The 25,547-nt window shown below is 37.9% G+C and overlaps 1 protein-coding gene across 2 annotated transcripts in view; it reads right to left on the bottom strand.

The window, feature by feature from the left end:
- The window catches only part of POLR3G (RNA polymerase III subunit G), a 42,144-nt gene that overhangs the window by 14,021 nt on the left and 2,576 nt on the right, over positions 1-25,547 (bottom strand). For both annotated transcript variants that reach the window (XM_005652940.3, XM_003123778.4), the window contains exons 2-5: positions 15,572-15,721; positions 12,320-12,449; positions 6,699-6,755; positions 4,268-4,318 (exon numbers count right to left, since the gene is read on the bottom strand). In XM_005652940.3, coding sequence (XP_005652997.1) covers positions 4,268-4,318; positions 6,699-6,755; positions 12,320-12,449; positions 15,572-15,688 — 355 coding nt within the window. In that variant the 5' untranslated portion in view covers positions 15,689-15,721. The remainder of the gene's footprint in view (positions 1-4,267; positions 4,319-6,698; positions 6,756-12,319; positions 12,450-15,571; positions 15,722-25,547) is intronic.

The raw sequence follows: 25,547 nt of genomic DNA, 5'->3' as shown, positions 1-25,547 counted from the left end.
ACCATTTGCAGCAGCACAGATAGACCAAGAGATTATCAGAGTAAGTAAAGTAAGTCAGAAAAAGAAAGACAAATACCACATGATATCACTTCTATATGCAATCTCAAACAGGCCACAAATCAACATATCTATAAAACAGAAACAGACTCACAGATACAGAGAACAGACTTGTCCTTGCCAAGGGGGAGAGGGGTTGGGGAGGAAAGGACTGGGAGTTTGGGATTTGCATATGCAAACTACTACATACAGGATGGATACACAATAATAAGGTCCTACTGTAGCACTGGAAACTATATTCAATATCCTGTGATAAACCATAATGGAAAAGAACATGAAAACATAAGTGTGTATATATGTATAACTGAAATTTTGCTGTACAGCAGAAATTAACACAGCATTTAAATCAACTATACTTAATTTTTTCAATTACAGTTAAAATAAAAAATTTTTAAATACATATGTCAAAATTTATCTTAATTTTGAATATGCCCATTTTATTATATGTCAATTATACTTCAATAAAGCTGTTAAAAAGGGGAGGGGGATCTCTTTTAGAGGACAGAAGCAGAGGGAATACTTTCTAACTCATACTATGAGGTCAAATTTACCCTAATAACAAGGTCAGACACATTTTACAAGAAAGAAGACTAAAGATCAATCTCTCTCATGAATAATGATGCAAAAATCCTCAACAAAATACTTTAAATCCAATCCAACAATATATGGAAGGAATTATACATTACAATCAGTGGGATTTATCCCAGGGACATAAGGTTGGCTTAAAAATCAATTAATCTGTTACCTCTACAAGTTAAAGAAGAAAAATCACATGATCATATAATAGATACAAAAAAAGCATATGACAAAATCAAACAGTCATTTATGCCAGGAAAAAACCTCTTAGTAAATTAGGAACAGAGGAGAGCTGCCTCAACTTAATAAAGAATATCTAAAAAACACCCTACAGGTGCATCATACTTAGTGGTGAAAAATTTGATGTCATACTTAATAATGAAAAATTTGACACTCTCCCGCTAAGATCAGAAACAAGGCAAGTAAGTTCCCTCTCATCACAGCTTTTCAACATTGTACTGCAAGTCTTAGCTAATGCAGTAAGGTAAGAAAAGGATTCAAAGGTATATAGGTTGAAAGAAAGAAATAAAACTTTCTTTGTTCACAGATGACATGCAGAAAATCTGAGAGAACTGGTTAAAAAACTCCTGGAACTAGTAAGTAGTTACAGTAGTTTTATAGGATATAAGGTTAATACACAAAATTCAATAGCTTTCCTATATATGAACGTTCACTTCAAATTCAAGTGGAATTTGAAATTTAAAACACAGTACTCTTTACATTAGCACCTCCCAAAATGAAATACTTAGATATAAACCTAATAAAATATGTACATGATTTATATGAGGAAAACTACAGAACTCTGATTAATTCAATCAAAGAACTAAATAAATGGACAGATAGTCGATGTTCATGGATAGGAAGACGTAATATCATCAAGATGTCATTTTTTTTCCCAATTTCATTTACATGTTCAATGTAATCTCACTCAAAATCCTAGTAAATTATTTTGCAGGTATCAAAACTGACTCTAATGTTTATATGGAGAGGCAAATGACCCAGAGTAGCCAACACAATACTGAATAAAAATAACAAGGTTAGATGACTTGCACCACCTGACTTTAAAACACACTATAAAGCTATAGTAATCAAGACAGTGTGTTATTGGTGAAAGAATAAAAATATAGATCAATGAAACAAAATAGCCCAGAAAAAAAACTCACATAAATACGGAAAAAAAGAGCAAAAGCAATACAATGGACAAAAGACAGTCCTTTCGACAAATGGTACTGAAACAATTGGACTTCCATGTGCAAAAAAAAAAAAAAAAAAAAGAATTTACATAGATTTCTTTTTTTACACCTGCCACAAAAATTAACTGAAAATGGATCATGGACTTAAATGTAAAACACAAAACTATACAACTCCTAAAAGATAACAGAAAATTTAAATGACCTTGAGTTTGGTGATTACTTTTGAGATGCAAACCAAACATACATACAATCCATGCAAAAAAGAACTGATAAGCTGGACTACATTAAAATTAAAAACTCCTGCTCTGCAAAACAGTGTTGAGAGAATAAGACAGATATAGACCAGGAGAAAATATTTGCAAAAGACATATTTAATCAAGGACTGTGTGAAATAGAAAAAATATAAAGTGGTCTTGGCTCCTGGTTCCGTGCACAGAACTGCTAAAACCCTAATAACTTCTATGTGTTATGAGTATTTTTTTTTTTTTTTTTTTTTATCTAGTAAGTGTCTAAATCCCTTGGAATTTACTGGGTGATTAAAGAACTTAGAACCAAGTGGTTTTTTTGTTCTAGGGTAACTCATGGTAGGCTCCTAGGTAGCTTCAGGATGGGGCTGGCCACCAGATATATCAAGCCATGATTGGAACTTCTGGCCCCATCTCTCCTCCCGTAGAAAAGGGAAGAGGGACTGGGAACTGAGTTTGATTGATCATGTCTATATAATGAAGCCTCCATTAAAAATTCAGAGCATGTGGTTCCAAGAGTTTCTGGGTTGGTGAACACATCCGCATACTGGAAGGTGGCACATCTCAATTCCACAGAGAAGTTCCTGAACTGGGAAACTTCCACACTTCATGTATCTCTTCATCTGACTGCTCATCTGTATCCTTTATCATAACCTGTATTATATAATAAGCTGGTCAAGGTAAGGAAACATTTTCGAGTTTTGTAATCGGCTCCAGCAAATCAAATCCAAAGTGTGTTGGGGGCGAGGTTGGGGGGTCATAGGAACCTCAGATTTGTAGCCAGCTCAGACAGAAGTTGTGGGTAAACTGGGCACATACTATACTTTGGACGGTCATCTGTGGTAGGGAGTAGTCTCCTGGGACGAGCACCTAACCTGTGAGGTATGTGCTAACTCCACTTAGTGTCAGAATTGAATTGAATTGTAGGATATCCAGCTGGTGCTTCAGAGAATTGTCTGATATACAGGGAGAAAACTCACATCCATCATCAGAAATGCTGTGAATGTGATAGTAATACAAGAGGAAAAGAGAAACACAGCACAAGTGTTTTTCCTACTATTACCCAAAATATACAAAGAACTCTTAAAATTCAACAAGAACACATTAAAAAAATCAATTTCTCAGCATTCCCTGGCAGCCTAGTGATTAACGATTTGGTGCTGCCATTCATTGCTGTAGCTCGGGTTTGATCTTGATCCCTTATCTGGGCATTTCTGCCTGCTGCAGGTGCAGCCAAAAAAAACCTCCTAATTTCTTCAATGTCTCTCTCCCAACCTCATTGTAGTAAACTTGTATTCATTTTTAATCTGGAATTCAAGTGCATCTCCTCAAAGAACCCGTCCCTGACCTTCCCAAGAGGACAGTGTGTTTTGTTTAATGTTTTTACTCCATCTGACAGTAAGCTCTGTGAGGGCAAAAATTATTCCCATTCTGATCACCATCTTCTTCCTCTTAGCACAGTGTCTGGCAACAGTAGATGCTCAACAACTACTTATTCAGTGGAACTGTAGAAGAACAACACAACAGAAAGTTTCACTTTGGTATTTTATGTATACCATAAAGTTCTACTCTACCAGTTCCCAAATATTACCAGTTCTGAAGGTTTTATTAAAAACTTAAAATATATTGGGAGTTCCTATTGTGCCACAGTGGAAATGAAATCTGATTAGTATCCATGAGGAAGGGGGTTTGATCCTTGGCCTTGCTCAGTGGGTTAGGATACAGCATTGTTGTGAGCTGTGGTGTACGTCACAGATGTGGCTCGGATCCCATGTTGCTGTGGCTGTGGCATAGGCTGGCAGCTATAGCTCCGATGTGACCCCTAGCCTGGGAACTTCCATATGCCCCACCTGCGGCCCTAAAAAAAGACAGAAAAAGACAAAAAAAAAAAACCCTTAAAATATAGCCAGTACATATTTAAAATTTTTCAAACATGCAAATGAGAACATTCACATAACTGAAAAGTCTTCCTAAGCATATACAAATCGTATAAAGAAAGGAAAAGCAACTAAATAAACAAAAACAAAACAAAAAAACAGACAACAACAAAAAGCTCTAACAAAATAAAATGTCGAACATATTTTAAGGAAAGGCATTCGGAACATAAGTGTAACTTTAGGTTGACAATTCCATATTAAATAGAAGTTAAGGAATAACCTTTTCCTACCTGGATTATTATTACATTAGTTAATGTACCTTTTTTGCATTTTTTTCTTGGCATCAACTCTCTGGGAAGTCTTCTCCAATCTGTATGTACAAAAGGAGAAATTTTCTCTAGGAATCATTGGCACTGGATATAATAATTTAAAAAACATGATGGCTGTTTATACAATGAAAATAAAATTTCTTAATATTTGACTGTACTGCCTGGAAATAAAATTATAACATTGATATATTTTTAAGTTTATTAAAAGAGCTTTGAAATACACAATTTTCACAATAGTCTTTTAATACCTATATTATATTCATATAATTAGTTTTAAAAACAGAAATTTTCATAACAAGAAAAATATAGAAAAATATTTATGGACATGAAAAATTATTTATGACAAATTATTCAATTAAAAAGCTTCTTAAAAATATGTACAGAATCCCATTTGAAAAAATAAACCTAGGAGTTCCCGTCGTGGCAAAGTGGAAACAAATCTGACTAGGATCTAGGATCCATCAGGACGCAGGTTCGATCGCTGGCCTCACTCAGTGGGTTGCTGCAAGCTGAGGCATAGCTCGCAGATGTGGCTCGGATTCTGTGTTTGCTGTGGCTGTGGTGCAGGCTGGAAAGCTACAGCTCTGATTCGACCCCTAGGCTGGGAACCTCCTTATGTCTCTGGTGTGGACCTTAAAAAAAGATTTAGTAGTTCCCATGGTGGCTCCGCGGTTAACAAATCTGACTAGGAACCATGAGGTTGCGGGTTCGGTCCCTGGCCTTGCTCAGTGGGTTCACGATCCAGCATTGCCATGAGCTGTGGTGTAGGTTGCAGACGCGGCTCGGATCCCGTGTTGCTGTGGCTCTGGCGTAGGCCAGTGGCTACAGCTCAATCAGACCCCTAGCTTGGGAACCTCCAAATGCCACGGGAGTGGCTCTAGAAAAGGCAGAAAGACCAAAAAAAAAAAAGATTTCAGGTAATTCTTTGTAAGTGTTAAAACTACAAGTGCTTTTCTTAAGTGTTATTTAACTACTCTATATTTTGTAAGTTTTCTCTAGTTGAACACATGCAAAGTTTAACAATTCTAATAATTATCTGAAAACGTAACATAAAAATCTTAAAATTAAAAACACAAATAGCTATAGAAAAGTAAATTCCCTCCAATAAATGATTTTGCCTGCATTAGCTACACAATTCCTCTAATTTGTCACTTCCTTCACATTTTTAAGCAGAGTTAATCAGAAATATGAAGCAACATATAAATGGATTAGAAAATGCTATCTGCTAATAAAAAAACTCAGTGTCTTTTGTAGAAAACTATTTTATCTCTCAAGCTATTTTACTTGAACTCATAAATTTTGCTTTGAATATGTTTGTTTTTATAAATGATCCACAGATTATCATGAGATAGTATTTAAAGAGAATCACTTAAGAGACAAATGTTTATGAAGTAGAATAAATGTGAGACCTAAGAGTGTCTCCAGAGGGACACGCCTTAGCAATGATCAGCCGGGAAAGCAGTAGTGCCGGCAATGCCATTTATGCTTTTACATACAGCTTCTATAACATACCAAGGACAGTGTCAAAGCAAAGTGAGTTAAAATGAGGAAACCTGGGTTCTAATAGTCCTGTCCAAGTTGCCCTGACAGGTCACTTCATTTCCATAGCAACTGTTACTTTTCCACAAAATGAATCAACTGGATGAAATCTCTGCAGCCTCTTCTATACTGTCTGTATCCAAGGTAATTTTGTGAATGTTGAAGAAAAAACTCTCTTAGGTGTAGTTCTGTTGAAAAGCCATCTTAACAACCAAAAGTAGTCTATGCCTGCTGGAAAGCCACAGCTTGGCTTAAAATATCCTTAAAACTAACTGTGTTTTCTCCTCAGAAGTTATAAAATCACTCAGGAGCAAGTAAGTGAGTACTACTGGTATTAAAGGTTAAAATTATGCTTGTGGCCAATGAAAGTCAAAGACTCAATGGATTGGCAAGCCCTATTTTATAAGGAAAAAAGTATTCTAAGAACTGCCACAAAAAAACACTTCCTTGTTACAATATAAAAATCTTTTCGTCTAAGTTTTCAAAAGATATATGTTACTAATTAATTACAGGAAAAGAATCAGACTCTGTTTCAAATGGTGAAAATAGAAAATTTCTCCTGGCAGTTCCTGGCATGGTTCAGCAGTAATGAACCTGACTAGTGTCCACAAGGATGCGTGTTTGATCTTTGGCCTCACTCAGGGGGTTAAGGATCCGGCATTGCCGTGATCTGTGGTGTGGGTCGCAGACATGGCTCGGATTCTGCATTGCTGTAGTTGTGGTACAGCCTGGCAGTTAAAAAAAAAAAAAAAAAAAAAAAAAAAACGACGAAAGGAAAAAAGGGAGGAAGGGAAGAAGGAAGAAAGAAAATTTGTCTTAAAAAATATGGGGCAGAGAGATAGCCCTTAAAGATTATTTTAACATTTTCAGTTTTATAATTACCTGGTATCCACTCTTCTTTGTCCACCTTCATATATCTTTTACTATATCTTTCAATATCTAGAAAAAAAGAAAAAAGTATTCACTAGAGAAATTGAGAATAAATCTGAATTGAAACCATTCCTTTAAGATAACTGAAACACCAGATAACACCTTTTATTTCACATACAGAGAGTTTCCCACATTTGTACACAGTGTGTTCCTGGACACACAATGAATGGTTCAGTGAGTATGACATGTTCAAGGAAGTGCCAAGAAGCAGCTGGGTATGAATGGTTGGGGGTGAACAGAGACCCAAACTCTAATTATGGTTGTTAGAATCAGACCATCTGACTCATCTCTGAGAATATTCACAAAAGCCTAAAGCCAGGTTACCACATAACATAAGGGCGCTGAATTGTATACTTGAAAAAGTAAATTTTAGATATGTGAATTTTATCTCAATAAAGCTCTTATTTGAAAAGGAAGAAAATTAATTAATGGGAATTTTAATAAGAAATTAAGCACAGTAAACTCAAATTTATATTCCATTACTTTCCTGGTTTTGAAGGTATATTTACCCCAAGTGGGAAACATCCTTTGAATGCAGCTAACTGCACATCAACCACGCATCATGGGTTTGTCACATACAAAACCTGAATATAAGCTTTTCATAATCTTGATTCCAGATTTCAGATACATTTTTTTTTTTTTGTCTTTTTATCTTTTTGCCTTTTCTAGGGCCACTTCCGCGGCACAGGGGTCTAATCGGAGCTGTAGTCGCTGACCTACGCCACAGCCACAGCCACACCGGATCCTTAACCCGCTGAGCAAGGCCAGGGATCAAACCCTCAACTTCATGGTTCCTATCGGATTTGTTAACCACTGAGCCATGACAGGAACTCCCAGATTTCAGATACATCTTTAAGAAATTCTAACATTACTTCTGGTTCTTCTTGCACTTGCACCACCCAAATGATTCTAAATTACAAACACATTTCTATCAATAGATTCTAGCTTATCATTACTACAAATTATTTTTCTACTTGCACCATCAAAATGGAACACTTCAAAAAAATTTTTATGGCTCACACTTTTGTTGAAGAGAGGATGGCCCAGCCATCTTCTTTGGTCTATAATTGTAAACATTTTCATTATTAAATTTAAAATTACCAATTAACATGATAAAGCCAATAAATTCTTTCATTTCTGGAGTTCCCGTTGTGGTGCAGCGAAAACGAATCCAACTAGGAACCATGAGGTTGCAGGTTCAATCCCTGGCCTTGCTCAGTGGGTTAGGGATCTGTGTTGCCGTGAGCTGTGGTGTAGCTGCAGACGCGGCTCGGATCCTGCAGTGCTACTACGGCTGTGGCATAGGCTGGCAGCTGTAGCTTGGATCCAACCCCTAATCTGGGAACCTCCATGCTGAGAATGCGGCCCTAAAAAAGCAAGAAAAAAAAAAAAATCTGCAGTGCTATGGCTGTGGCATAGGCTGGCAGCTGTAGCTCGGATTCAATCCCTAGTCTGGGAACCTCCATGCTGAGAATGTGGCCCTAAAAAAGCAAGAAAAAAAAATCTTTCAGAGTTCCCATTGTGGCTCAACAGAAACAAATCTGACTAGTATCCGTGAGGACTCAGGTTCGATCCCTGGTCTCGCTCGGTGGGTTCAGGATCTGGCGTTGCTGTGAGCTGTGGTATAGGTCAGAGACACGGCTCAGATCCCACTTTGCTGTGGCTGTGGTGTAGACCAGCGGCTATAGCTCCGATTCGAGCCCTAGCCTGGGAACCTCAATATGCTGCAGGTGCGGCCGTGAAAAAAAAAAAAAAAATTCTTTCATTTCCACAGAATCAAACAGAATATCTTTGCCTTTGCTTTCAGCATTTGTCCAGTTACAAACAATATCAAATAAAATTTGGTGAATAAATACCATAAAAAAAGAAAAAAATATAGTCACATGTCATTTTAGCAAGTGAAATTTTCCCGGTTTGTATCCCAAGTATTATGTGATAAGGTCCGTTTCAAAGATTAACTGTATGAAAGTGTCCTATTTCCTTTTCATTCTTAGAGATGTACTGTTTACCCTACTGATTCATGAGTTTGAGAAATTTTACCTAGGACACTGGCATCTGAAGACTCTGAGACTTCACTTGTACACTCATTTTCACCAACATCATTGGCATTCAGGGAGCTACTATCTTTATCTTTTTGCATTCATCTTCTGACTCGTCTAGTAATTGTGAAACATCTTTCTGTCAAGTTTCTTCTTTTTTGTCATATAGTAGAAAATGAAAAGTTCTGAATTCTAAATTATATTCTACAAAAGCTAAAACAAAAACAAAACACCTACACAGACAAGAGTCTCTCCAGACTTTTATATCTTCTTAAAAATTAATGTAATACTTTGGGCAACACAATAGGAAAATTAAAGGATAATGTAATAGAAATGATTTATTTCAAAATGGCATGATCTTTCTATGTAATTTCACCATTCTTTCATTTTTTCTATTTTAGTCTTTATCTTACATTTTTCAACATAGTAGGGAATAATTTTAAAAAATGATGAAATAATGTCTTTGTTAATAAAACAGAAAAAATATTTCAAGATGCAAGAAAAATAAGATCACTAAGATTCCAAACTATATTTTAGATTTATGAAAGACTCCATTGGGCCAATATGGTAATGCTAAGATAAAATGAGTTTTCCTCTTGTTTTAAAGTAAATTCTCTTAGTTCTTTGGAAGATTTCTAAATAAGAACTATGAACATCAATCATTACATATAGTAAGAACCGCTCAAAAATAAATTCAAAAATTAAAATGAGATCTTATAGACCTTTATAGTATATTAAGAGTTAATACACCAAACTCCATTTTTTCAAAAATACTATCTTGTGGTAATAATGGAGGTAAATGTATGATTTCCACTAAGCTTTAGAAGTGCTGAAAATGGCTTACAGAACCATCACCATTGTCACTCCTGTTTCTAACTAAGAGGACCCCAGTGGTTCAGGAACCTGAGCTGGGAACCAGTGCACCAGATGCTCTCTGTGTACCTTTGCAGCTAAAATCCATTAAGAAAATAATATTCATTGATGTTTTTTCTTTATTATAAAAATAACAAATTTTACTGTAGAGAAAATACCAACCACTGCTGTAATTCTACTTGAAAACACTACAAACAAACCTTGAAGACATCACAACAGGAAATATGTTTATTTTGTGCCCTCAGTTCTTTGCAACACACCTTAATGCCCTGAGCGACCAGCCACCAGGTTATCAGGACAAGACCTCTTCCCACCATACTGTCTAAGTCTCTAGGGATTTAGTTCTTTACATCAGTGTATACTTAACAGTATATATTATATTAACCTGTATTCATACATATATATTGTATTTTTCTTTAAAATCTTTATTTTCAATCATAAATAGAACGTGTTTACATTCCATTTGGAAAGAGAGATAAACATGAGTATATTCAAAGAGAATTTATTTGTATCAATTTGGAAAAGTCTATGCAAGTTTTCCTCTGAAGGAAACAGTAGCAAAAGATTCCTTTATTTATTTATTTATTTATTTATTTATTTATTTATTTTGCTTTTTAGGGCCACACTAGCAGCATATGGAAGTTTCCAAACTAGGGGTCAAATTGGAGCTATGGCTGCCGGCCTACACCACAGCCACAGCAATGCGGGATCTGAACTGTGTCTGTGACCTTCACCACAGCTCATGGCAACCCTGGATCCTTAACCCACTGAGTGAGGCCAGGGATCGAACCTGCATCCTCATGGATACTAGTCAGGTTTGTTAACTGCTAAGCCACAAAGGAACTCCCAAAAGATACCTTATATTTTTAAATATTTTATTATGCAGTTACCAAAGATAAAGAGCCTCTTGATCCAGGTATAAACCAGCTATTCCCAGAAACAAGCAACAAAATTATGTTCTAAATGTCCCAATCTGAAAGACTCAACATAAATGCTTTCATGGTATGATAAACTTTCAAATGAGACATGAGTTTTAATAACAACCACATTTAGTTAAGTAAGTACATCCCATAGTCTAGAGAAGAGACTAACTTTTAGAAGACTAAAGTATATCCTACATTATTATTTTTTCCAGTAATAGTGATTATTTATTTAGTTCACTTATCATTAGTTAAAGCTTTAATTTCATTTTCAAACTCGAATAGATAAAAGCATAGAACATAATCTTAAAAGTAAAAAAATTCCGTACTTTTGAGGTTAAAATATCTAACCATTTATTATATAACTTTAAGCAGCTATGTTTTGAAAAATTAAATGAACTTGTCTAAAATGCTTCTTAGAATTATAAACACAGGTAATATTACTACATAAGACTTCCTTTTTGATTCTTATCCAATTCTAAGCCTTTTAGAGAGAGGGAAAATGGTATGCATTTTTAATACTAATGGAATGAGATGATACGATATGAATTTCTCATGTTTTAATGATGTTGTTTTGAGAGCTCAAGGATGATATCGACCTCTCTAATTTCAACATTCAAGGACAGGAACTGAAAATCAATACTCAACCGAGCTAAGTACTCAGGAATGGGTTCCTTTCCTCTAAGACTACTTCCCACTTCTAGTGAGACTGCTAAGACTTCTCCAACGGCAATTTTTCCTCTCTGTCCTTGGCATAACCAATTAATACATATTTTGTATTTTACATCACATATATGAATGGTATGCCAAAATATGGTCAAGGCTTTTAAAATTTTTAACAAAAATTTAATCAGAGAACCACTTAAAAAGTGATGTACAAGGGCAGTAATCGTAGTATTATATATGAGCAAAAAACTAGAAACCACCTTAAATCTAATAGTAGGGAACTAGTTACAATTAACATTATATCCACATAATGGAATACCACATAGCCATTAAAAATCATGTTTTCCAAGACACTAGGAATGTCTTCCTAGTGTTATTATTATTATTAAATGCTAATAATATGCTATTGAGTGAAAAAGGAAAATACAAAGCAATGTGAATCCAATTTTGTAAAAGGAACATACATACAGAAGAAAAATCTAGAATATATAATAATACATTAATAAGTTGTTCTCTAAACATAAGGAGTATAGATAATTTTTACTTTCTTTTGAGTTCCCGTCATGGCTCAGCAGAAAAGATTCTGACTAGCATCCATGAGGACACACGTTCAATCCCTGGCCTTTCTCAATGGGTCAGGAATCTGGCGTTGTCATGAGCTGTGGTAAAGGTCACAGATGTGGCTCAGATCCCGCTTTGCTGTGGCTGTTGCTGTGGCTGTGGCAAAGGCGGGCGGCTACAGCTCCAATTCGACCCCTAGCCTGGGAACCTCCATATGTCATGGGTGTGGCCCTAAAAAGACAAAAAAAAAATTTTTTTTACTTTCTTAGTATTTTTTTTTCATAAGTTTCACTGAACACATAAAACATCTATTGTGAAAGGTAATTTTAAAAATAAAATATCAAGAAGTTTAAAAAACATTTTCTGTTAAATCAACATTAAATATGCTTTCTCAATGTAGTTGATAACTTCTGACTGAATCAAATCAATCAGCATTAAACATCATACATCTTATACTGAAACTCTGTTTCATCTGCAGACAGTGAACCACATAATCAAAGAGTTCAATACACACCTTGTTTTTCTTCAGGTGTTTCTACAAAATAAGGCATTCTTTTCATTGTTTCTCTCAACTCCTGTTTTAAGGCCAGTACATAATCTTCACCCTCTCCTGTTTTCAGTGGCACTGGTTTATAATCTGTATCCTGTTTAAATGAAGAGGCAAATTTTAAAAATTAATTAACTATTTTAATATCTCTTTTGTCTATATTTAAAAAATGTCAGTTTTATTGAAAAATCACATTTTACAGGTAGTAAGTTCTTCAGCCAACCTAAAAGATTTTGAGCTTTTATAATCTATAATCTATTTAATTTTGTAATCTTTTCACCCATTTCCTACTTTCTGCTTATTTTAGAAGTAGGAAAGATACTTAGTTTTCTATCTCCCCTAGTTTTCTTCCTGATCACACCAATAACCATTCTGTTATATAGTCTTTTGACTGTGCTTCTATATTTAAAAATCAAGGCACCCAAATAAGAGCAACTGCTGTAGAGTCCTATTAATCTCAATCAGTAGTAGTGCTACTGGGAGAAGCAATAGCATTAAAAAAAAAAGAAAAAAAGAAAGAAAGAAAGAAATAGTAGCAGATACCATTTAACCAGTGGTTACTACAACCTGGATATACTTAATATTCAAAATTCATGTTCTCATGTAAAGTATCATCAATATTTCCCCTTTTACAGTGAGAAAAATGAGAACTGAATAATCCATAAGCTCACATAACACATAAATGGCAAAGGAGAAATTTGAATCTGTATCTTCAATTTTAAAAAATTACATTCATGCACGCATATGTATACATGTATGTATATATACTCATAATATACATTCATAAAAAAGTGGGTCTTCAGGGTACATAATGAAAACATTTCTGGTTTTAAAGGCTAAGTATAGGGTACATTTAAAAATTTCACTCTGAATTTATTCATTCATTCTACAATTATTTACTGAGTTCCTACTATAAGCCACACATGGCTGGACAACAGGAGACACCACGATGAACTCCTCAAAGTTCTTGCCTGCATGAAATTTACATTCTAGGGAAGAAAAACACAGTAGGAAGTAAACAAATGAGGTCATACATAACTTCAGATAGTGCTAAGTGGCATAAAAGGACTGAAGCCAGGAAGAGGAAAGAGCGACTGACAGAGTACATGGAAGAGGCTGGTCTAGGCAGAGTAAGCACCCATCCTCTTGGGGAAGTCATGCTCGAGCAGAGATCTGGATAAAATTAAGAAATGCGAAACCAGTGGTTCCAGCCAGGGAAACCAGCAGAGGAAAATGCCTAAGGGGACGAAGAGACTAGGATGGCTAAGGAGAGAAGGACAGTGGTAGGAAAAGGGTCAGAGAAAAATCAGAAAGGCCAGAGCAGATAAAGCCCTTTAAGCCAGTAATAAGGAATTTCAATTTTACTCCATATATAAAATGACAATATGCACCAACATTCCCAGGCTTTAGAAGTAATCTCCCACATGAAAAGGAACTTATTTTAAAAGAAGTCAGTGTAAACTGACATTATGTCTATACCTGAGGTAATTATCTTTGTTTTTAGGCTGTACTGAATATCAAAAAGGCAAAATATCAAGAGCAAAAAGTATACACTCCCTATGTGAAACATCTAGATCCCTAATATGTTTGTCCAGGGTCCTCTACTTACATAAATCTTTCAATAAAGGATGTTTCCTTTTGAAAGAGGGAAAAGATTCTTGGAGGGAGTACTGGGTTATTTATGATTTTTTTCATATTTTATACTATAGCAAATATGCATCTAATAAGATAAGCTTACTTTTTTTTTTGCTGCGCCTATGGTATGTGGAAGTTCCCAAGCCAGGGATCAAACTCACACCACAGCAGTGACCCAAACTGCTACAGTGACAATGTCAGATGCTTAACCCATTGCACCACAAGGAAACTCCCTGTAAGCTTACATTTTAAACTAAAGTGAAAGCACTAGATTAAAAATGATGCCAATTAAGTATGCAGTATACTCATTACTAAATGTAATAGATGTGCTTATGTTTTGATAAACAGTAATAAAATTCAAACTGACTTTAATAAAATAAGGAAGAAAAAAAAAAAAAGTTCAGTGGGGAAAAAAGGCCAAGTGGTATACTAGGAAACAAAGTTAAATTTATGGATACAAGATGAGAAGAAAAATCATTAAATGAAGGTCAGACATAATGGGAAGTAAGGACCACTGTAAGATCTAACTGTATTTTTAAAAATATTCTGACATTGGAATGTATCATTAATAGCACTAGAAGATATAAGAATTGAGAAACAAATTCTTTCTTAATTCACAAAATACTGAATATATTCAGGGAAAGGTATATATAGGTTTTTGAATTTTTTTTTTTTTTTGTCTTTGCCTTTTCTAGGGCCTCTCCTGCGGCATATGGAGGTTCCCAGGCTAGGGGTCTAATCAGAGCTGTAGCCTCCAGCCTATGCCACAGCCACAGCAATGCAGGATCTGAGCCTCATCTGCGACCTACACCACAGCTCACAGCCAATGCCGGATCATGAACCCACTAAGGAAGGCCAGGGATCAAACCCACAACCTCATGGTTCCTAGTCGGATTCGTTAACCACTGAGCCAAGATGGGAACTCCAGTTTTTTGTATTTTAAGAAAGCATGCTGATAATTTGAAGTGGTTCAGTAGACTTGTGGCTGCCAGGAGGGGGCTGGGAGAAGGATGGAGTGGAAGATCGGTGGTAGCAAATGTAAACTATTATACATGGAGGGGATAAACAAGAAGATCCTGCTATAGAGCACAGAGAACTATATTCAATGTCCTATGATAAACCATAATAGAAAAGAGTATTTTCTAAAAAAGAGTGCATATATGTATAACTGAATCACTCTGCTGTACAGCAGAATACACTGTAAATCAACTATACCTCAATTTAAAAAAATTAAATGCAATAAATAAAGGAGTTCCCTGGTGGCTTAGTGGGTTAAGGATTCAGCACTGTCACTGCCATGGCTCAATTGTTGCTATGGTGTGGGATCCATCCTTGGCCTGGGCATGCTTTTAAAAAAAAAAAAAAAAAAAGGAAGAAAGAAAGAAAAAGGAAAGGTTCAGAAAACAGTGAATAAATTCAAAGGTAAGTGAAACATATCCTCCTTTACTCTTTTATATTCTCTTCTTTTCCTTGTAAGAGGGTAAGAAGATAACATAACGATATACATTCAAGTCCTATATACAATTTAAATTTTGTCTGAAACATGAAAAGACATTCTGAGAATTTCGCTGTTAATGTACTTACAGGAAATAGTGGAGGTGGTTTCAATACAACATCGGGTAACTTTTCACCTCTGCTAAATCCAACTGCCTCGATGTTAAACGTATAAGCAGCACGTCCTCTTCCTTTATTCCCAGCCATTGGAAATTGTTATACCAGAAAAGTAGGCAAATTCTGAAAGACATTATCAATGATTAAGATTTGATGGATCACATGAAAAATGAAACCAACATCTTAAAACAAAATACACTTCACTCCTTAAACAGCATGGCCCATTTGAAACATTTCTGGAAAGCACACCTTGTAAAGGCATAAATATGTGATATGCTGATCCCTGATCCTGTCACATCTAGTCATGTTTGGTAGGTAAGATGATGATGGACTCAACTACTTCACCTACATCCTGGGTAGAGGGCTGACCCTGGGTCTCCTTTGCGATGCTGCCCCAACCACACAGTACAGCTGGTGCAATTCTCTCCACCTCTCTGTGGCATGGCAACAAGATCTAAGATGCATTAAAAAAAAAAAAAAAAATTGAATGGTTGGGCTGATGAAGAGAGGACACCTTGCTTTTTTAATCAACTTGAAGACTATTAGCAGCCATACATATTTTCAATTTTTAATGATTTATTTACCCTAAATTTTGAGTATTAGAAAGAATCTTTAAGATCTAGTCTAATGTCCTCCTTTTAGAAATGGGAATGGGCTCAGTAAGACTTTGAAGAGGTCAGAGCTCCCGTCGTGGCTCAGTGGTTAATGAACCTGACTAGTATCCATAAGGATGCCTTGCTCAGTGGGTTAAGGATCTGGTGTTGCCATAAGCTGTGCTGTAGGTTGTAGATGTGGCTCGGATATGGCATCACCGTGCCTGTGGTGTAGGAACCTCCATATGCCCCAGGTGTGGACCTAAAAAGACAAAAAAAGACTTTGAAGGTCTGTCCAAGCAAAAAAAGAAGTTTTCAAGTTCAGAGAAAAACAGCTGAAATAGTTAAGTTAAAGGTGAGATAAATTTGTACTCTTTACAGATAATAATGTCGTCCCTCTCCTGCACTGAATTTCTGAATTGTCTGAAACATGATTATTACACCCTACACTTGACACCTGAACAACATGGGGTTAGGGCACATGCATCCAGACACCATGACTTATGTATGCAGTTTAAAATCTGTGTATAATTTTACAGTCAGCCCTTTGATTCTTCATTCTTGGATTCAACCAACTTCAGACTGTATAGTTTTAGTATTATTGAAAAAAAAATTAACATACAAGTAGACCTATGCAGCTCAAACTCATGCTGTTCAAGAGTCAACTGTAATGTGAGAATGGGATTTCTACACTAGGGCTCTTTCACTACTACTCTGCACTGGACTGTAGTGAAGATTAAAAGTAATAATATGCCCCTCACACCACTGTAACGGTTCCCTCCCTTTTCTCTCTAACCATTTATTTGTTGACAAAACAAGGTCATTGTCCTTTACAATGCTTCTCCAACTTTAACACACATGCAAATTACCTAAGAATCTCCTTAAAAGGCAGAATCTGAACCAGCTGGCCAAGGGTGGGGCCTGATAATCTGCATTTCTAACAAGCTCTCTGAATATATCAATGTTTGGAGACCACACTTTGAGTATAGGAAGCATGTGCAATTTTCTATATTCTGGATTTGAGTAACCACATACATAAGACATGGTGTCTGGATGCACATGAAGTCTCTCTCAGCAATGTTCTCTGGTCAATGAGTTCAGGTGCTGTCAGTCTTTTTCATCCAGTACGAAGTTCCTATCAGTTTTCACCTAATGGTTTTAAAATTGTAGCCATTGGAGTTCCCATCACGGTGCAGTGGTTAACGAATCCGACTAGGAACCATGAGGTTGCGGGTTCGATCCCTGGCCTTGCTCAGTGGGTTCACGATCCAGCGTTGCCCTGAGCTGTGGTGTAGGTTGCAGACGCCGCTCGGATCCTGTGTTGCTGTGGCTCTGGTATAGGCCGGTGGCTACAGCTCCAATTAGACTCCGAGCCTGGGAACTCCACATGCTGTGGGAGTGGCCCTAGAAAAGGCAAAAAAAAGACAAAAAAATAAAATAAAATAAAATTGTAGCCATTGATGATCATAGCCTAGATTCACTATTCCATTATGGATTGTAATGTGGTGATATACAAATTTTATCATTCTTTCTTTATGACCTGGAACCCCTCACCCACTACTTTGTTACTATGAAACACAATTCATACAGAAAAGAGTGAGAAAATATCCAAATGGCCTCATTTCAATTGCTAGGTCACTAACGCATACATGCTGAGCCTAGAGAAAGCACATCTCCCAAGCATGAAAATTGCTGAGCAGAAGAGCTCACACTTTCACTCAAAGGAAAGAACTGCAGAAGCTCAGTAGGCATGGCTGAGACCATTGGGCTAAATTCCAATGCAGGATTTGCCACTAGTTAAAGATTAAGGACAACTGTAGATAACATTTTCCAAACTTGCCTGCTCATGAGAACTCCCTAGAGGACCTGCTAAAGATAAGGAATTCCAAATGATCTTCAAGTCCTCAAACTTCAATAGAAACCCTGGAAGTGAACCCTGGGAAGAAGTTTGGAAAACTCACCCTAAAAAAGACAGCATATCAGCTTCCATTGCTTGACAGAATATCCCTTGAGAAACATCAAACTCTGCTGACACTAAACTTCCATATTTATCAAGAAACCTTTAGGTGTATAAATTGATTATCATTAGTGAATGCACTCCCTAGCTCTTCAGACACTCTTAATAATTACATGGGGAGTTCCTGTCATGGCACAGCAGAAATGAATCTGTCTAGGAACCGGAAGGTTTGATCCCAGGCCTTGCTCAGTGGGTCAAAGATCCGGCGTTGCCGTGAGCTGTGGTGTGGGTTGCAGACTCGGCTTGGATCCTGCATTGCTGTGGCTCTGTAGCTCCGATTCGACCCCTAGCCTGGGAACCTCCACATGCCAAAGGTGCAGCTCTAAAAAAGCAAAAAATAAAAATAAAAAAACCCCACATTACATAGCTTTCTGGTCTGCAAGTCTATTTCTTTTCAGCTTCGTTATCCTGAGTCAATTCTCCTGTACCTGAAGAAGCTGCTAAATTCTTTTTCTTCTCTTGCAGAGAAGGACTCCTGGGACTCTAGTAACTGTCTTATGGTAAAAGCAACTCACAGTGTACCCTAAGCTTTGCTGTTTGAAATCCTTTAAGTTGACTCAACCATTACTTTGGTCCTTTTTCACCCTGCTCAACTTCTTGAATGAATAGTTTTTAAACCAGCTTTCTCCATTTCCACATGATCCAAATCTTCCTCTACTTCATGTAAGCCAACTTCATCCAACTAATATTGGGCGTTCCAGACACAGTGGTAGGAGTGAAAGCCCAAAATAAAACTAGGTCCCTGCCCTCGGAGCTTATATTTCAGTGGATGAAAGAACACAAATGAGTAAACAAGTATGTAACATTATGTGCTCCAATTCTGGGTTGAACTATGCCCTCCCCCAAAAAAATATGTTTTAAGTTCTAATCCCTGGTACCTGTGAATGTGACCTTTCATATTTGGAAATAAAGTCTTTGAGGATGTAACTGAATTAAGATGAGATTATATTACATAGGGGTGAGCCCTGTTCTAATGACTGGTATCCTTACAAAATTTGGACAGAGAGAGACACCCACAGGGAAAACACCACGGAAAGATGGAGGCACAGACTGGAGTGGTATAGGAGCAACCCAGAAATGACAAGGAGTGCCAGGAATCACCAGAAGCTGGAAGATCGGCATGGAACAGATGGGAGCCTCCAGAAGGAACAAACGCTGCTGCTATCTTGACTTCAGACTTCAGGCCTCTAGAACTGGAAGGGAAGAAATTTCTGTTGTGCTAAGCCACTCAATTTGTGGTGCTATGCTATGGCAGCCCTAGGAAATCAATACAGCTCTGAAGAAAAATAAATCATGGTAAGTGGGTAGAGAATAACAAAGATGTATGGTAGTGGCTTTTTCACACAAGGTAAGTCTTTCTGGGGAGGATAGATCTGAACAGTGTGCTGCAGAAGGGCTGTGAGCTACAAGACAGAAGAATGAGGTGAAGGTAGCTTCAGACAGAAGGAAGGACAAGGCAGAGAAGGAAGCCACAAGCTGGATGTGTCTGAGGAACAAGGAGCCCCCGTAGCTGGTAAAGAGCAAGGAAAGGCTGGTTAAGACCAGATCTTGTGTAGTTCTGTGTGAGCTTATAGTGAAGGCTTTGGCTTTTATTCACTTGTGATGGGAACTCTACTCAGGCAAAAGCTGAAGGGTGAGGTCTCTAATGGTTCTCAATGGTCAGGTCCTCAAGCCTTTTTCCCTTGGTCATGCTCTTGGACTTCCAAAGGACACCGCTCACTATTGCCTCCTTTCTTTTTTGCAAATGTCTTGTCTTCAGGCTTCAATAAAATTCCAGAGTCTTCTATCCCATGACCATTTTTGTCTGCTTCTCTTGTTAAACCTCCTAAATATGGATTTTTTTTTTTTTTTGGTCTTTTTAGGATTGAACCCATGATATATGGATATTCCCAGACTAGGGGGTCCAATAGAAGCTGTAACCACTGGCCTATGCCACAGCCACACCACAGCCATGCCATATCCACGCTGCGTCTGTGACCTACACCACCGCTTATGGCAATGTCGGATTCTTAACCCACTGAGCAAAGCCAAGGATCGAACCTTCGTCTTCATGGATACTAGATGGGTTCATTAACCACTGAGCCACGACAGGAACTCTGACCTCTTCAAAGTCTTATTGAGCCCATTCCCATTTCTAAAAGGAGGACAGTAGACTAGATCTCAAAGATTCTTTCTCACAGTCAAAATTTAGGGTAAATAAATCATTAAAAATTCAAAGTATGTATGGCTGCTAATAGTCTTCAAGTTGATTAAAAAAGCAAGGTCCCTCTTTTGCTAAAAAGCAAAAAAAAAAAAAAAAAGGGATCCAACCTGCATCCTCATGGATACTATCTGGGTTCGTTAACCACCGAGCTAGGACGGGAACTCCTGGATTTCTTAAGGTTCAATCTTTGGTTGTGCCTTTTTTTTTTTTTTTTTTTTTTTTTTTGGTCTTTTTGTCATTTCTAGGGCCACTCCCACGGCATATGGAGGTTCCCAGGCTAGGGGGTCTAATTGGAGCTGTAGCCGCTGGCCTACGCCAGAGCCACAGCAACGCGGGATCCGAGCCGCGTCTGCAACCTACACCACAGCTCACGGCAACACCAGATCCTTAACCCACTGAGCAAGGCTAGGGATTGAACCCGAAACCTCATAGTTCCTAGTCAGATTCGTTAACCACTGAGCCACGACAGGAACTCCGGTTGTGCTCTTTTTTTATCTTTGGAAAAAGCACTCGGTCTCAGGGTTTGATGATCTTTCCCACACCATTACCTCTAGCAATGATAGTGATCTTTGTCCTGAGTTTTAGTCCATTTTCTTACTACCAAAAGAATATTTGGACAGTACCGTAAACTTAAAATACGGAGATCATCTTCTCTCTATACTAACTAGCTTGCCTTTCATGTATAATGTCCCTATTTCTATCCATGGTATTTTATTTTCCCAGTGACCAATATTTGAAGATTTGGAGTGAGTCAGTATTGATTCCTCATTCTGTTCCACACCTCCTAAGAAATCAATCATCTAATTGTTCCTTCAAAATGTCCCTTCCTTTCTGGAGTTGCCGTCGTGGCGCAGTGGTTAACGAATCCGACTAGGAACCATGAGGTTGCGGGTTTGGTCCCTGCCCTTGCTCAGTGGATCCGGCGTTGCCATGAGCTGTGGTGCAGGTTGCAGAGGCGGTTTGGATCTGGTGTTGCTGTGGTTCTGGCGAAGGCCGGCAGCTACAGCTCCGATTGGACCCCTAGCCTGGGAACCTCCATATGCCGCTGGAGCGGCCCTAGAAAAGGCAAAATGCAAAAAAAAAAAAAAAAAAAGTCTCTTCCTTTCCATTTTTTCTACCATAATCCAGTTCAGCTCTTTTCTACTTCCCTTTTTTTTTTTTTTTTTTTTTTTTTTTTTTTGGTAGGGCCGCACTTGCAGTATATGGAGGTTCCCAGGCTAGGGGTCAAATCGGAGCTGAAGCTGCCGGCCTACGCCGGAACCACAGCAACGCGGGATCTGAGCCGTGTCTGCGACCTACACCACAACTCACCGTAACGCCGGGTCCTTGACCCACTGAGCAACGCCAGGGATCAAACCCGCAACTTATAGTTCCTAGTCGGATTTGTTAACCACTGAACCACGATGGGAACTCTCTCTACTTCACTTTTGACTAGCTGCAAATTTTGTGGTATCTCCTGTTCTTCCTATTTAATTTATTCTCTCACATTATTCATCCTAAAGCATCATTCTGATTATGCTTCTCTTGTCATTTTCCCTCTCGGCTAGAGATTAAATCCCAGCTCCGTAGCCAGGTATTCAGAGCCCTTTTAAAATGGCTGCACTGATCCTCCTGACTCACTTGCCTGTAATCATGTCTTAACTACCATTTGCTCCAATAGAGAAACCTCTTCTTCTCTATCTGACTGCATCCATTTTCACATTAAGATCCAGCTTAAGTCCCTCAACATTCACAACTGTCATTTCATTCCACCTTGCTCCTGGAAAGATCCTCCTGTTAAATTAAATGGATTTTTAAAAATTGAGGTGATACATATTGTTCCACTCTTCAATTCTGGAAGAAATACAGACAATGCCCCTTTTGGGAAATGGGCCTTTTCCAAAGAGAAGGAGTTTCAATTCCATTTTTGTTTATTTGTTTGTTTCTTCCACTGTATTAACAGCAGAGATTTCATATACCTACTACCTAGAAGAGTGCTCTCTATACAGCAACAGCTCTATAATCAATGTTAAGCTTTCCTTATTTGTTTACTTATTGTGATTTTATGAGCAAATCTCCCTACAGAAATACAATTCAGTCTGCTCACTTATTAAGGTTTTTGGTTTTTAACTTCTAGAATAAGTTTGGGACCCAGCTGTACACTAGAATCATCAGGAGAGTTAAAATAAACCAACCAACCAACAAACAAAAAGCTCTCAAGCATCACGCTGGAACAACGCATTCACCTCAGAATCTCTGAAGATAGGATTTAGGCAATAGGACCTTTTGTTTTTTCTTTTTTTTTTTTTTTTTTTTTTTTTTTTGTCTTTTTAGGGCCACATCCGCAGCATATGGAGGTTCTCAGGCTAGGGGTCAAATCAGAGCTACAGCTGCCCACCTATGCCAGATCCATAGCATCTTGAGATCGGAGCTGTGACTGAGACCTACACCACAGTTCACTGGCAACAGCAGATCCTTTACCCACTGATTGAGACCAGGGATCGAACCTGCATCCTCATGGATACCAGTGGGGTTCATTAATGCTGAGCCACGACAGGAACTCCCTAGCACTTTTTAAGGCATCCCAGGAGATTACGTGTAACCTAAGTTAAGAACCACTGCTCCAGACTAAATTTCCTGTTATATAGAAGAGGAAAGTGAGACTATGAAGTCCGAAGTCCATTGAGTGCCTAAAGACAAAGAATTAATTCCTAACAAAGATAAGACTGCATTAAAGTGTCAGGATACCCTTCCATTGTCCTTAGCATTTATATTATGCTGCCTGCAGCACACTACCAGGTTAGCTGAAGACCTTTTAAATCGCAGAGATGTCTTTAATCTTTACAATGAAGTGGAATAGTAATGACCAAATGGATTGGATTTAAAAATATAAAATCAGAGGCACCACCCTTCCATTCTGGGATGCTTTCTGAAAATTTCTGTTCAGAAGTGTTCTAAAATAGTTTGACAAGTGCAGTTCAAGCATCCAAGAGCTGAAATGCAAAAGCATGGAAACAATCTTGTGGCAGAGGTTGCGCTCATGCCCGAAATTCCTCCTAGCTCTAACCTTGTGAGTTATAATTGTGGCTTAAATGTATTGTCTTCCACTTCTCACAGTCTCTTGCACAAATTTGCTAAGTGAATAAACATATAAGCAGGTATGGATTCTGAGAGAGGCACTGAAAGTCTGGTCACAGTATCCTTCCTGATGAATGACACTTAAATTGCCCTATTCAGAAGCTGGTCCTGTTGACCTTGTCCTCGACTCCCTTGATATCCTCATTTAATGGTAGAAGACTATCAGTTCTGTGTCCCCTTTCACATATCTGCCTTTCTTCACCATCCCTGACCCGGACCAACCTTCCCATAGCCAGACTTCCTCTTTCAAACCACTCTCCAGACATCCCTCTAGAACATAAACCTTGATGTTTCACTCTCCTTCTTAAGCAACAGAGCTTTGGAGTCTGACTTTGTGCATCTGGCACCTTCTCCTTTCCTGACCACTCCCAAATCTGCCATATCAGCTCTTGCTTGTAGTGTTCTTTCTGCTGGGATGCCACATCCACCTGAGCAAGCCCCATCATCATTTAAGATACCATGCAAATGCCACTTCTCTGAGACCATTTCCTCCACCCTAAGTGGAGCTAGGCCTCTCTCTTTTCTGTCTCCCAAATACTACCCTGTTTTATTACCATTTAAAAAGCATGTTGTAATCATCAGTTCTTGTCTGTCTCCCCATAAGTTCTTCAGTTATCCTTCTTCAAGTATTAATTAAGCACTCTTAGGTCAGGCCATCTTCTATGAATTGGGAATATAATAGTGAATAAAACAAAACCCCTGTTTTCATGGTGCTTAGAGTCTACTACAGGAAAGGGAAAAAATATTTCATAGAAAATGTCAGGTAGTGATCAGTGATGTGGAAAAAAAAAGCAGGAAACATGGGTGCTATTACAGAAAGAGTGGTTGAAGAGGTCCTGTATTCTGTAATATTTGAGCACAAAACTGACAGAAGGAAAAGGCCATGCTGAGAATCAGGAAAGGATATACAAGGGAAAGTGTAATACAAGCAGAAGGATCTGTAAGTGTGAAGGCCTCTTTGAAGATTTATTCACCTCTTCCTGCCCCATCACCAACTAGAGCCTGGCAAAAGTCCAATAAAAATTGGATGAATTATTGCTGAGCTCATGGCTTAGTAAGAATATCACTCCAATTCACCTCCCTTTACCTAGAGGAAAAATAAAACTACAGAGAGCTCTCTACTTTCGTGCTGAGAACATCCTAACAACAGTGGTCTTTTAAGGCCAGCTCAAATGCCTCTACTCATCAGTCCCTTCCATGCATATTCTCATAGCACCTGGTTTTTACTTCCTCTGGGGTACATATCTCATTTGCTTTTTACTGCAAACATTTTTGTGAAGATATTGCTTCCCTCAAATTCCTGAGAACCCAGATCATGACTTTAAAAAAAAAAAAAAAACAACACAATTCTGTTTTTCACACATCATTTAGCTGAGGGACTTGTACATAAGGATAGCCCTGAACAGAGTGTCTGGATAAATTCTAACTAGGTTAGGTAAACATTCAGAAAAGTTGCATCCCCCTCAAAGACTTAAGGTTTATAGGGAAGGAGAGAACACCTCTCCCTCTATGAAGGCTTATTAGTAGCTGAGACAATAAGGGTTTTCATAATTATCTTTTATAATGCTGTCTCATGGGTCTCTTTATAATTTTTCCTGGCTGGATAGGGAGGTTAGTCGAGTTCTCAAGGGAATTGTTTAAGTCTGAATGGATATACCAACAGCGAGGAGCTGAGGGATGGGGACAGGGACCTTATGTTAATACTAGGGATGATTTTTTCAGCTGATGGGGCCACACCCAATCATTATCCACTTTTCCTGCCCTCACAAGGTGCAGCTGCCTCCACCCTTCCTTAGTTGAGCCTTTCTACCAACTTTCTTTGCTCTCTTCCAACAGCGGGCAAAGTAACCAAAACAAGGAAGGGGAGGGGAAGGAATATATAATTTAATTTTTCAGAAGAGAAGTAAAACCTTATCAACAACACCTCTCCTCACAGTACAGGGTAAAGTGCTAACGGTAAAAAACAAAAAACAAAAAACGTACTGAATAGTGCGTCCTTAGCAGCAAGTCTGCGGCAAT

The sequence above is a fragment of the Sus scrofa genome, chromosome 2, assembly GCF_000003025.6.
Source record: "Sus scrofa isolate TJ Tabasco breed Duroc chromosome 2, Sscrofa11.1, whole genome shotgun sequence".
Taxonomy (NCBI): Eukaryota; Metazoa; Chordata; class Mammalia; order Artiodactyla; family Suidae; genus Sus; species Sus scrofa.
The sequence above is the reverse complement of the archived record's forward strand: the minus strand, read 5'-3'. Positions and strand labels throughout refer to the sequence as shown.